General features: G+C 35.9%; 1 protein-coding gene across 1 annotated transcript in view; it reads left to right on the forward strand.

Annotated features, from left to right (window-relative positions):
* Nucleotides 1-14,554, forward strand: part of LOC150087465 (protein FAM135A) — a 331,998-nt gene that overhangs the window by 120,855 nt on the left and 196,589 nt on the right. The window contains exons 7-9 of the mRNA XM_090372497.1: nt 2,138-2,294; nt 10,473-10,522; nt 14,475-14,540. Coding sequence (XP_090228623.1) covers nt 2,138-2,294; nt 10,473-10,522; nt 14,475-14,540 — 273 coding nt within the window. The remainder of the gene's footprint in view (nt 1-2,137; nt 2,295-10,472; nt 10,523-14,474; nt 14,541-14,554) is intronic.

Consider the following 14,554-nt stretch of genomic DNA (forward strand, 5'->3'; position numbering starts at 1 on the left):
CATGACTTATGGAAGTGAAACTTGGGCACTCACCAAAAGAATGGAAGAGAAGCTGAGGACTACACAGCGAAGAATGGAATGAATCATATTGGGAATCAGACTGTTAGATAAGAAGAGAAACACATGGATTAGGCAGCAAACTCAAGTAAAGGACATTCTTATCAAAACTAAAATGGTCTTGGGCAGGACACATAGCTCGAAGACATGATGACAGATGGACTAAGAGAATAAAGAATGGTACTCAAGAGGAGCCGGAAGAAAACCTGGAAGACAATGACGGAAATGGACAGATAAAATTCATGAGTTTGTGGGTAGTAAATGGATGGCCATTGCACAAAACAGAAGGAACTGGAAAGTTGTTGGAGAGGCCTTCATCCTGCAGTGGATTGAAAATGGCTGATGATGATGAAAAATAAGACTATTATAGACCATGCTACCCAGAGAAGGAATGAATGCCATTCCTTCATATTTACTCATATGATAGAGCAGTTCATTTTTGTAGCAAAAACTTTTGTCTGATGTAAGATGATATCAGCCAGTTCTTTGAAATCTAAATATATGGGATAAATAATATATATTCAAGCACAAATATATTTTATAATTAAAAGTATCATGTATCAATATGTAATTTATGGTAACAACTACATATATTTTTACCATTTTTGATATGCACTGCCCTACCATTAATATCTGGATACCATATCTACAAATAATCTTTATTTACAGGAAAACTAATAACATATGCTGAAACTTTTAGCTTTTATGACAGCCTCTAGTCTCCGTGGAACACTCCACCAGTTTTTTTGTAAATGTCCTCCGATATTTTCTACCATTTGGCCTTCAAAGTGGCAACCAGTTCTGCTCTGTTTTTTTGACAGGCTCTCCTTGCATGGCCCCAACGTTTCAATTTATCCCACAGTTTCTCGGATTGAGGTCAATCTCTAGGATTTTGCTCTGATCTCAATCCTAGATTAGGTTGAATGGCCAATCCAACTTTTCAACACTCATATCCTCAAACTAGTATGTTACAACACGAGTGACATGGAGAATTGTCCTGCTGATACAAGTATGGGCCTTCCAGGATATCTAAATCTACACCCAGCATTTGTGGTTTTGTCCAAAACGACCAATGGTCTCAGATCAAACCACGAAAATGGACTCCAGACTTTCATGGTGCCTCTGCCAGACTTCATTATCAGGATGATAAGGGCTGGCAGATAACTTTCTCTGGGTATTCACACACCTGGCATGACTGTCAGATTGGTAGACCGTTTATGGTGACTTGTCATTTCAATGCATAGCTTTCCATTTGTCTGTGGTCCAAGAATGGCTGGCTTTACAATAGAAACTGAGACTAATGCCAGCTAGATGGCCAGCATTAGTCTCTGTATCCTGTTGGCTTGTGGATAGTTGCATGACTATGGTAACCTATATCATGTAGCATCCTGTGCACTCTGCTGGTGCGCTCACATGTCCCAATCATCTCACTTGGGCCCTGTTGTGATTCAAACAACATCGACCTGCCTTCTGAGCTGATGATTCTTTGCATGACTCTTCTGTCATATTCCATCAGATTCAGAGGTTTTTCCAATTCTCTGGTAGTTTTGTGTGGTTTAGCACCAGTCCTCCATGCAGATCACATCTTTGACCTAGAGATCTTCAGTGCTGTAAATGTTGTGTATGGACTGATTGTTTATGCAGCACTCTATTATTATATCACTCTGGTCTATTAAGCATCGATCACATCATCTTGCATTCACAATCATGTACTTGTCTCCCCAAAGGCCCATGAGCATATTTATAGTTGTGTCTGACTTGTGGTACTTGGTTAGGATATGCCCAACTATCAACAGAGTGTCTGGATATTAATGGTAGAACAGTGTGCACTCTTAAGATTATTCAAAGTTTAACATTGAACATTTGAATATACAAACTTAATATTATTTGCATTTCTTTGAATCCATGTATCTTTTTAATATATAATTCTTTCTAGAATTATTTTTAAGTATCTGGTGATTATGATAACATCATTATGTTATCTAATTCTACCAGATTGGTCACTTTAAAAGAAACTGCAATATTTATAGGAACTTTCTTTAGATATTTCTTGACTTAATTACTGTTTTATTCATTACAGTTGCCAGGACGAACTCTTCCACCAAGTGGTAGATTATATCGTGCCCGTCTAATACATTGGGAACTGTGTTCTCTTCTTTTATCAGCTTATCATAATTTATTTCATCGGTTGGTGGAATATATGAAATTATTACCACCATGGCAACAATTAAAACTTGGTAAGCTGCTGTAATAAGATAATAATATGCATTTATTGTTTTGTTTTTATTTAGTGATTTTATAATAGATATTCATGTTAGAATAACTTTAGAAATTAGTGTACAGTATTTTGTTCATTCTAATTTTTAACAGAGGTGCTCCTCATGAGAAGAACCCGAGTGCCAAATGATATTAATGACCATGCCAACCTTCCAGTGATCAACCAGCATACATAAATATTGAATAACTTAGAAGGGAAAGTCACCTTTCTCTAATCCATATTTAACCATTATTAACTTTTTCTGTTTGGTTCACCATGTGGTAGGACTGGAAATCTCAAAGGAAAAGCTTTCAGTTCCAAGTGAAAAAGAGCAGGCATGGAAAATCACACCAAAACACAGCTGAAACCAGTAAAAAGCATGAATTTTAATTATTCACTCTACAAATGAAAAAAAAAAAAAACTGTATGAAAACTGTTACTGTTTTTATAAGGCATCTGCAGTCAGGGACATACTGATAGAGATGGTTGACCAAAGGCAATCAGCAAAACTACAAATGGCAAAACACTGTGGACTAACCCTTATAACTGTCACATTTCACTTAACTACATGATTCAAAATTATCACAGAATGGGGCATCATTGGCAACGGATTCAGCAGGAAATAAAAAACCAATGAGTTATTCAGAACAAACAAATAATATTTGTTTGACTTTCTGTTCTGGGGAAAATAATGGAGTCACTGGTTAAAGAAGCATTGCAGGATCAGACTGCAGTTATAGTTCAGACCCAGCACGGATTTGTCAAGGGGAAGTCTGGTCTGACCAATTTGATTGGATACTATGATATGGTCACAAAGGAACTGGATACAAAAATAATTTTGATATCACATACTTGGATTTCTGGAAATCTTTTAATACTATTGCACATGGAAGACTGCTAAACAAATTGGAGCAGTATGGCATTAAGGGCAAGTTGCTGCTATGGATAAAGGGATGGTTGAGTGGAAGAAGACAGAGAGTGGTGATCAATGGACACTACTCTTCGTGGACTAATGTTGTTAGTGGAGTCCCCCAGTGTTCGGGTGTTAGGCCCATTGTTGTTTTCTGTATATATCAATGATATTGATAAAGTTATATCAGGCTTAATGTCCAAGTTGGCAGATGATACGAAGGTTGGCAGGGTTGTTAATGACAGTATGCTACCTGCAACAGGATCTAGAAAAGTTGGGCAGATGGGCTGAGGTGGCAACTGAAGTTTAACATTGGGAGTAATTGTGCAGTCAGATATGAAGTTTTCTGAGAAAGGATGATAGAGCAGCTCATGGAGTCTTGTCAATGATATACAGGAATTTTTCTAGCAGGAATAAGGAGGCGATTATCCCTATGTATAAGGCAATGGTCAGGCTACACCTTGAGTACTGGGTACAGGTCTGGAGGCCTCATTTTAGGAAGGATGTAGAGTTGCTAGAACAAGTACAAAGAAGGGCAACAAGATTGGCGAGGGGAACAAAGGGGTGCTCTTACCAAGAAAGCTTAAGTTCTGCAAATTGCAGCATCTGGAGACTTGGCACCTGTGAAGTGATCTGATTGAAGTGTATAAGGCCTTGAATGGTTTGAGCAAACTCAGTGCTAATGGGATTCTTCCTCTTGCTCAGATTATGCGCCTGAGGTGACATAAATTCAAATTGTGGAAAGACGGTTGTGGAATAGCTGTGTGGCAATTTGCCTTTAACTAGCGAGTGGTTGATTGCTGGAACAAACTTCCATCTGTCATGAAAGTTGGTAGCTTAAATAAATTCAAGGAAGGATTGGACAAACTTTTGGGGCAATGGATGGGTAAAATGGGAAAGTTTTTTTTTTTTTTTTCCCCCTTTTTGTTTTGGCTGATGCTGTATAAGCTTGCTTTCTTGCATCATATGCCCCTACTAATGCTAATTGAAAAATTCAGAATAGGCAGTATATATGCTAAGTTTATTTTTACCAGTCTGAAACCTTCCAGCATTACACAGTGGGAGTCAAGCAAGTAGAAAAGTACCAGTGTACATCAAGTGGTGGGACTGTAGAAGAGAATCAAACCAGAAAAATCAATCTTATAATTTTTGTTTTAGTAGATTTGGATACTGGAGAATATATTTAAGAGGGTAATGGTGTTAATTGATGACTCTTCTTTTACAGACTCTCTCTCTCTCTCTCAAAATGATGTTCAATTTCTGCTGCATGCCTTTTCTATAAATATTTCCATGGTCACTGCTCTTTCAGATTGGCATCTGTAATTCCACTGCTTTCCTGAGCCAGCCCAAACACATGATACTAGCAGTCTGCATGCATTCACTACCCAACTGCAAACACGCAGAACTAACTTTTCCTCTTCCTCATTTATCCCTTTTGCTTGGGATTCTTGCATCATATGCCTCTACTAATGCTAGGATCCCTAGCATCCCTCTACAAAGGAGGGATGCTTGAAAAATGTTTCAAGCATCCCTCCTTCACTTGTATTTCCCAAAACAATTACAATCTACAGAAATTGAAGTCTGGTGTCAACTGTTGTCTCTTTTCTTTTTAGTCTTCTATCCATACACAATTCTAAAGTACTATCGGTTCTTAAATCCTTTGTGTTTGGTATTATCATGGGGGGGCAGCACTCTGTGTGTATATGTACTTGTTAGAATTACACACTACAGAAAGTAATAAATAAAATCACCATTTTGAATTTGTACACACAAAACCCATAGGAATTAATTTCTGCAGAAACGACTTACACCAATATCCAGAGCTAAAGGTTGAGTTAGAAAACTAACCTTTTAAAGTAATCAAGAACAAACTGTGTAAAAATAAGCGACTGTCCCAAACATAGTACCCAGAAATAACTGGATATGATATATAGCACCAATTCATTCTGCCTAGCCCTTGGAGCATACTACACATCACCAGTACAGTTTGTATACAGAATTGTATGTATTGCACAACCAACCATATAGTATGGGAAACTGTGTGTGTGTGTGTGTGTGTGTGTGTGTGTGTGTGTGTGTGTGTGTGTGTGTGTGTGTGTGTGTGTACCAAAATGAGAAAAACAGCTTCCCAACCACTAATAGACCTACCAGATATACCTATCAGAACTACTACCCAACTGGTGATTAAACTCTGCGATTTAGCAGCCATCCTCAATCAATACCTTTCTCACCTTGTACTAGACCACCAGACTGTGGTCTCTTCTTTTTGACCGTGGGCCTGTCCCTTATATTGAAAAATGTCCACATTATATGCAGAAATAGCTCCTAAACTGACACCAGAGTTACAACACCAGAAATTATCCCAAATACCTTTGCATCATAATAATTTTCTATATGAGTGTAGTCATGTTTTCTGCAGAAATTAATTCCTGTTGATTTTTGTGCATAAATCTGAAAACCATTGTTTTTTGCAATTATAGTGACTTTATTTATTGCCCCTTGTAGCTGTAGTTCTATCATGCATACAGCACTGTTTTTTTTTTTTTTTTTTATGATAACCAAGCATTGCATTTAGCAATAACTCAGATGTAGTGCACATATAGTACAAAGGGTACTAGGAAAGTTTTGCAATATGACGCAACAATGAATCACAGGAAGCTGCTTGTTGCTGCATGTTGAGACATGTTCATACGTGCATAGTAGCCGCCGCACCAAGTCGATGGGCTCAGTTATTCATTAGTAGTGAGAGTGTAAAGTGCTTGCGATGGCATCGTGGTCACGAAATGAGATAAGGACAGTTTTGCAGTATAATTTCGTGCGTGGTTTAACCATAGACCAGTGCTTAGAAGAAATGACTCTTGCACTAGATGATGATTGTCCACATCGTACAATGATATTCAGGTGGTATAGAGAATTCCAAAGGGGAAATTTCACTCTGGAGGATTCTGAGAGGCTGGGAAGTCCACGAACATCAGTTACGGAGGAAAACGTTACTGCTGTGAGGAAAATGCTTGACGAAAACAGGCGAGTGACCTACCAACAGATAGAGGATACTTTGGGCCTAAATGCACCAGCAATTCGTTTGATTCTGCAAGATCATTTGCACGTGAAGAAACTTTGTTCTCTCTGGGTGCCGCATCAACTGACTGAAGAGCAGATGACACGACTTGTGACTTGGTGCCGGGAGATGTTAAAAAAGTTTGATAAGGGACAATCTCGGTATGTGAACAACATCGTGACAGGTGACAAGACTTGGCTGTACTATTACGATCTGCCGACCAAGGCTCAAAACAAAGTTTGGGTCTTTGATGATGACGACACACCCGTAATTGTCAGAAAATCTCGATCTGTAAAGAAGAAAATGATAGCTGTATTTTTCAAATCGAGTGGAATTGTGGAACGTGTCATTTTGGACACGCAGAAGACAGTCACAGCTAAGTGGTATACTGAACAATGCCTGCCTAAAGTCATTGGATCTATGAAGAACCTGCGGCCAAAGTCAAGAATGGACACCCGGTACCTCCATCACGATAATGCTGCAGCTCACCGTGCCAAAGCCTGCACCGAATATTTGACCACGACAGGACTGAAACTTCTCGAGCACCCTCCCTACAGTCCAGACCTTGCTCCCTGCGACTTTGCACTGTTCCCGAATGTGAAAATGAAGCTAAAAGGGAGGCGGTTTTCCAGTGATGAGGACCTTCTACGGGCTTGGGACAACGAGTGTGCTTTACTCCCTAGTGAAACTTGGCAGAACTGGTTTAAAGATTGGTTTCGGAGGATGGAGAGGTGTATTGAATGTAGAGGAAGTTACTTTGAAAAAATTAAATAAACAAAGCTGTATTGCAAAACTTTCCTAGTACCCTTTGTATAAATACAGTCTAATCAACAAAAGATTAGGAATTGTTTTCACCCAGTCTACATTCAAGACACACATTGCAAGAAAATTGAGTGACAAAACTAAATAATCAAAATTGTGTCTGATTTCAGGACACATAGGAATCAAAATAAACAAACAAGCTGAGCGTGTGGCAAAAGAGGCTCCAATCCTTGCTAACCTAACTCAAATTTACAAATACCATACAGACTACAAATGTGTCATTACACCAGTGAAAAGAAACAGTGACAGCAATTATGACAAAATAAACTCTGAACAAACTTTGATAAATCAAACCAAAACTGCACCATGACAATCCAGCATGAAAACAGATAGAAAAGAAGTCATTCTTGATAAAGATAAGATTAGGTGCACAGAAATGACCAACCCTGCAGGAGTTGTTCTCATTTACAATTGATTCAACATTTAATTGTTGACTATTCATTATTTACAGGAGAAAATGACAGCTATCCTTTAGATCCTGTTCCAAAGAAGAATTTTTTAAAAGATGGAACACCACCATACTCATATTTCAAAACAGTGTTTTTCTATATTTGAATTTATTTTGAGATCAAAACTGCATTATTCCATCAACTGAAATTTGCAGAAGTAAAATATTTAAGGTTTAAATAATTTTTATTTGTGAGGAGTTATATTATCAATCCAAGGTAGCAGATTATGATATAAGCATTGCTTATCTGATAATCTATAATGTGTAAAGTCTGTAAAAGAGCAAAGGTAAAGGTAAACAAATGCTCATATCAAAATTTTCTTATGATATGAGCATTGCTTATATCATAAGAAAGCTAGAAATAGCATTCAGAGAGTGCTAGAATGCAGTTTCAGAGCATTCAGCTAAAGCTTGAAGTTGTTAAATAAAAAAAAAAAGTTTTTTGACATTTAAGAGTTAACAGATATACACTTCCTTAAGCCTTTCTCTTAGTTAAGGTGCTGTTTTGTATTCTCGCCAGAAAAAACACAGCGGGAACAATATCTCTTTTGGGAAATAGCTTCTGTTCCCCTTTCTCTCTTTTGAAATTAAAACACCTGTGTGCAAATTGTACTAAAAGTGCACTGAAACTTTTTGATTTACTGTGCAATGTGAAAACTTAGTTTTGAACTTCTTTGTAATGCAAGACCTTCCCATGTTTCAAATACAATTAGTTCACTAAGTCATTTGTTTCATGTTTTTCACGGTTACTTTTTTTAAAGTTATATACAAAAGATATATTTACATTTTACTGAGGAACTGACATTGTTTAAATGTTATGAAATGTGATGTCTGTGAAGAACTTGGCATTGTGGTTGATTCAGAAGCAGATGGTACCCTGCATCCATTCTATGTTGTGTGCAAAAAGAGAAAGGCATGCGACTCATAGCTTTTTTTTTTTTTTTGAAAATAAACTGCCAAAAAACTGATGTCAAATTGAAAACTTCATGACCACTTTAAGTATTTTGCAAAAAAAAAAGAAAGTAGTCCTTATAGGTTGTATTTAAAAAGAAATCACTATAAAAACTTTTTATATGTATTTTCTCTATTTAAAATAGATCAACCACAGTACAAACTGTCAAAATTGTATCAGGAAAAAAAACTTTGCATTCGTTCTATGTTGTGAGAAAAAAAATAAAATGAGTATATTATTCATAACAGGTGCTTTTTTTTTTTGGGTTTCTTTTTTCTTTTTTTGAAATCCATATTTTTATAAAATTTTTCTTTAATATGTATATAGAAATATTTATTGCAATAATAATAGTAATACAATGGATACATTGCAATAAGCCCTTCACGGCCACAAGGCCAGGGGTTAAAAATGCATATGTGAACGAATAAAAGTAAATATACAGCTCAACACTCAAAGTATAATACAATTATAAACATCACAATGTACAAAGAATATGTAGGTGGAAAACTGCAAGGTTGGTTGGTAAGCCACCTTCATGTCATATTGCTGGATTGCGGCATTAAGGCGAGCTTCAAGGAGAAGGATCAGGGACAGGGAAGTACAATTTAAGGATGCGGCGTCTGTACTCCTTATCACAAGAAAACTTATTAAGGTCAGCATCCAAAGACTGGGCACATGAAAGTAGCTGATGTGGCAGAAACCTATCGGATAGGTGGAGATAGCTGAGATGTGGGCACAGAGTTGGAGTTGCTCTGAGGAACTCTCCAAGAGCACAGGTCCCAGAATGATTGGTGCCGAGATCTCGCCAGTGATCATTTTTACAGTTGTGGTAAGGCATTTCACCCTAATCAGTGTGAGAAGCCTGTGAATTTTTATCAAACTGGCCATTTCAGTTGTCCTTAACTGTGGAGGAAGTTTGTTTGTTTATGGCCCATTTTAAGAGCCAAAACTCAGTAGAAAAGAATGGTTGAATTGTGCTAGGGGCAGCAGATGCCCATACTTCTGCAGCATATAGGAGCAGAGAGTATACTGTGCTTTTTATATATCTTCATTAATATAATGCAAATGCTGCTTGGCCATCCATCGGAGTCGAGCTGCCTGGGTGAGCAGCTTTTCCATGTGGTTACCGAAGCAGAGCTTAGGATCAAAAACAACCCCCAAATCAGTATGTTTCTTGATGATGGGAATCTTGGCGATGAATATGACCTAGTAACAAAATTTCAAGGAAAATTATATGTGCCAGTTACATTAGAAATCTGCGGACTAATTGCTTTCTCACAAGGAAATTGTGATCACTACTCAATGGATTATTTTTTGGAAAAACTTTTTATGACAGTTCTACTACTTTCCCTAGACTTATAGTACCTTGGAGGCATATTTGGTATCAAAAATCAAAAGAAAAATATCCTCTTGCAGCCACATTATGAACTTCTAAAAACTAGTATAAAATCAAAACAACATTGAATAAATGTAACTTTTTAAAGAAAAAAAACTACACAGTTGTGAATAAGATAATTTAGTGCTTGCAAGCTAGATGTATTACTTACCAAGAAAACAAGATAAGAAATTTTCATTTTTTATGGTGAAATGTGCTATCAAATTTTTAAAATTGGGGTCTTTTTAACGGCATATGGCTAGATATATGAATACAGTCCAAATGCACAAGGATTAAATAGCAGTTCTGTGTCTCCTCTGCTCGAGTCATTTGTGTTATGACTGACTGACTGACCATTATAAAGCTATCTGAGGAATAAGTTCAAGTTCTGCATATGAAATTGAACTTTAGCTTTCTTATTTAATCGGCAGTTCTGTATCTGGTGCTCCCAAAAGCAGTGAATATAGAAATTTTAATCAGCTATTTGAGTAGTTATTTTTCTTTTTAGGTATTATTTAGAATTTCTGTATTACATAATTTACTTATCTGCGTAATATTATATATTTATCCCCTCCTTTTTTTTTCCCATATAGAATCTTCAGATTGTCCAAGTAATTTGGAAAATCTCAGTGAGTTTGCAAAAGTAAGCCTTTGTTTTCATTTTGGTTTTCACTCATAAAATGTTACTGTGGCACCTTAATTTTTTTATATTAAATTAATTTTTATATTTAAAATGAAGGATGTAACACGGCCATTATTTCCGGTATTAAGATTGTACTCACTTGGTAACTAGATTTTGGTAAAGTGCTTCTTTGTTTAAGTTATTTATATGCTGTGATCTTTGCTTGTGTTATTCTTATGTTCTATCTTAATGGGGAGGGATTCACTCCCTGGTACCCTATCATTTTTCTGCTGCTAATGAATATTTTGTTTAGCAGTTTGAACTATTTTAAAACCAGTTATTCTGAGTATTATAGGATTCTCAATGTTATGTTATTTCAAGATATAAAAGTAAACTTCAAGAAAAGATTACAATCATTGAGATAGATAAAACATTTCAGTTGTGCTATTGTACTGTATAGTGTATTGCATTTGATTATATATGGGGATGGATTCAAGAAAAATTTAAAAATTAAATTTGAAATAAGACAAATGGTGGCTTAAATTATTTAATTTCTAACTATAAATAAAAGCTATTTCTAACCCTTATGTCCCCCACCCCAATCTGTCTAAAAGAGTAACTTTTAGTGTTACCACCATGGTCATATTAACAATAATACCGAAAATTGCATAAGCTAAGTAATTGATATTTGATATTAAAGAGTAACTAACCCTGTATGTTATTTAACATTGCCATGTTAACAATAATATCATTGTAAATTAGACAATCCATGTAATTGACAATGATTGTAATTAACATCTGATGGCAGCTGTTATTATTATTCATTGCATTTCAGCTATATAGACATGATGACTCAATGGTTATTTATTGTAATTAACTTTTGACGCCAACTATTTTCTAACCTCCTCTGTAGGCTTGACAATATTCCTGAAACCACCAAATTGTTTAACTCATTCACTGCTTCATTATGCAAATATATAGCTTTGGCCTTTTGGAGGGAAACCACTCTACTTTTAGAACTTTCTTTTCCAATTTGACAGAAGAAAAGTGGATATTTTTGTCAAGCAACCTGGAGGCTGTCTAATTCAGTCATAGTGACAAGAAAGCCCAAAAATGCCTCTGTTGGCCCTCTCCAGTCCAGATTGACTCAGTTGGATTGTTTTCAATCATGGGTTAAAAAAGGTCATCAGAAAAAAGCCAGCAGCAAAAGTGTTAAGCATTGGTGTTGAGGTGTTTTCAGTTTAATTGCATCATTTCAGTAAAAACAACTTAATCTATCACAATATATATTAGTGTGGCTTTGTTAATTCATTCTCATGTGATAAATAATCATGTAGTACTCCTTTTCCAGTTAATTTCAAAGTAAGTGTAGTAATTGGATGAGTGCAGGAAGCACTCACCCAGTAAGTGCTTCCATCTCTTATCAGTATTTTTAAGTAATTGTAGACACAGTTTATAATAGATTTTAAAATTAGAGGAGGAGATTGCACCTGTCAGCTGTCACCGTTTGATTTTGACTTACGAAAGCCAAAATTCTCTGGAATTCAAATTCAAAAATTTATGAAATTGAATAAAATAAAACATAAATAGAAAGATGGTATTATATTGAAAATTTAAGTTACAATTAGTTTTTTAAGAATTTTTTTAATTTTAGTCAAATTTTTTTCCAAATTTTACAACTTTTTAAAAAATTATAATTTGATTTTTTTTAAAACAACTTTTTTTTAAATTTGGACAACCCAGTCAATATAAGAAAAATGAAGCACATTTAAATGTATTTATGTTAAAGTTTTCATTTTTACAATTTTTTAGGGTCCGAAGTCTACAAAGGACCCTTATAATGTCATTTGGTTGTCTGTCTGTCTGTCTGTCCATTCCTGTGTCACAGCATTGTATCTCTGGAACCACTCAGTCTATTGATTTGAAATTTTGCATGGGTTTATACATTATGTGGGCCAACATAATGCCATATTGATTATTGTTGACAAAAATTTGTCTGAGAAATGGGAAGGCAAATGTGGGGGGGGGGGGGTGACAAAAAATGTCGACAACCCATAGCTTATTATACACCATTGGAAAGAGCTTAAGGAGTAGGTTTAAAATATAATTTTAAAATTAAAAATGACAGCGCCAGACAAGAAAATGTAATTTTGTCCCCCCTCCCCTCAAGTGTATAATTTATTTTGGGATTGCTATTCCCCAAGTGAAAGACCTTGTTTAGCAGCATTAAAATATAGCTGCCACTTTTCTGACCATTCTTGCTGCCTGTTCAAGTCATCCTGAAGGGGTGCTTCTTGGTACTGATCACTAATTACTCTACCAAGCTTTGTCATCTGCAAATTTTGACATCACGCCTTCTATCCCATTGTCTGTGTAGTTTATGCAAATCAGAAACAACAGTGGTTCAAGAACCAAACCCTAGGGGACTCCACTTTGGAATTTACACTAATCTGAAGACTATCCATTAATTTCAATCCTCTGCCTTCTGCCCTGTAGCCACCCAGCAATCCATCCTAGATTTTTTTCAAAAGAGCTTATACAATAATTTCTTATGAGGGACTGTGTCAAATGCCTTGCTAAAATCCAAATAAACTATGTCGAAATTGTTCCTTACATCCTGTTCATGAATAACTGTGTCAAAATAGATAAACATGATTTTCCCTGAAAATAACCATTGTGTGCTTTCAAAATGACATATCTATCTAAATCTCCCTGGATTGCACTCTTAATCATTGTTTCTAAGATTTTCCCTACCACTAAAGTCAGACTAACTCGTTTGTAGTTCCAACCTTACTCTTAGAACCATGTTTATATATTGGTGATATGTTGGCACTTCTTCAATCCAAAGGAATCTCTCCCGAGTTCAAAGATGTCCTCATAATTAACTTCAATGGTTAAATACACTCCCTGGCAGCCTCCCTTAAAATTACTGGGTATATGCCATCTACCCCAGGAGCCTTACTTGTGCCTCTGTACCCAAAAGTTTTTCTAATAAACAGTCATCTGTAATTTCGAAATCACTAATTTCATATGACTCGGTCTCACTTGCACAGCAACTTTTCTCAGCATGAAGGAACTTTCTTCAGTAAAGATAGAAGCAAATTACCTGTTCAGTTCGTCTGCAACATCAGTTGGATTGTCTAAGACTTTCTCACACCAAGTGCACAAGGGTCCAGTCTGATTCTTTTTTTTTGAAAAATTCCTTTTCCCCATTTTTTATTTCTTGGCTAGTGCTTTCTCATATGTAGCCTTGACCTCTAACATTATCTGTGGTACTAAAGTCTTCTTCGACTAAAGAAGATAATGACAGTCTTCTTCAGTCGAAGCTGTTATTAGCCAATCTCAGCCAAGGGAAGTAGGGTTTTTGAGCCTGCCCAACCTGTGAATTGTCCATGAATACACACTCCTACAGACATAAACAAAAGTGGTTATGAGCAACAAGCTCAGTAACATTTGAAATAATAATTTGAGAATGTCCTCTAAAGTATAATTTTGATGGATACCTCCTTTGCATTCTTGGTTCCACAACAGATTATTCAAGTTTCTGTCTTTCTGCAGTCAGTTATAGAAGCATTAGCCCAGGAATTTGAAAGAGAAAATGATAGAATCTTTGATCAGCATTTTATACAATGAATTATATGACAGAAGTCTGAAAATGAAGTACTGAGACCTCTGTAGTAATAAATTGCAAAAAAATCAAACTTATTTGCATGAACAGATATTTCTCAGAGAGAAGAACCACTCTGAGATATCCATTTTTATTTATTTTTAGAGTTAAACCAACTTATTTTTAGAGTTAAACCTTATTTCATGGCAAATTCAGCTGGAAGAGAGTGCTTTAGCCACAATTTGTTAGTGAGAAAAATATATTTTTTTGATATTTTGGTTCAGGTTAATTCAAATAAGCATGTAGATGACTCTAAATATCATGTAGTGTGCTGTTTTTTGGATTTAGCTATTTATTTTATTTTAGGAGTGTTATAAACACATCAAGAATGATACTGTTATAGCTGCTAGAGATGAAGTGTTCACAGCCAAGGTATGTTTTTGTAG

Source organism: Mastigoproctus giganteus, chromosome 4 (genome assembly GCF_048544385.1).
Source record: "Mastigoproctus giganteus isolate SK-2022 chromosome 4, ASM4854438v1, whole genome shotgun sequence".
NCBI classification, from domain to species: Eukaryota; Metazoa; Arthropoda; class Arachnida; order Uropygi; family Thelyphonidae; genus Mastigoproctus; species Mastigoproctus giganteus.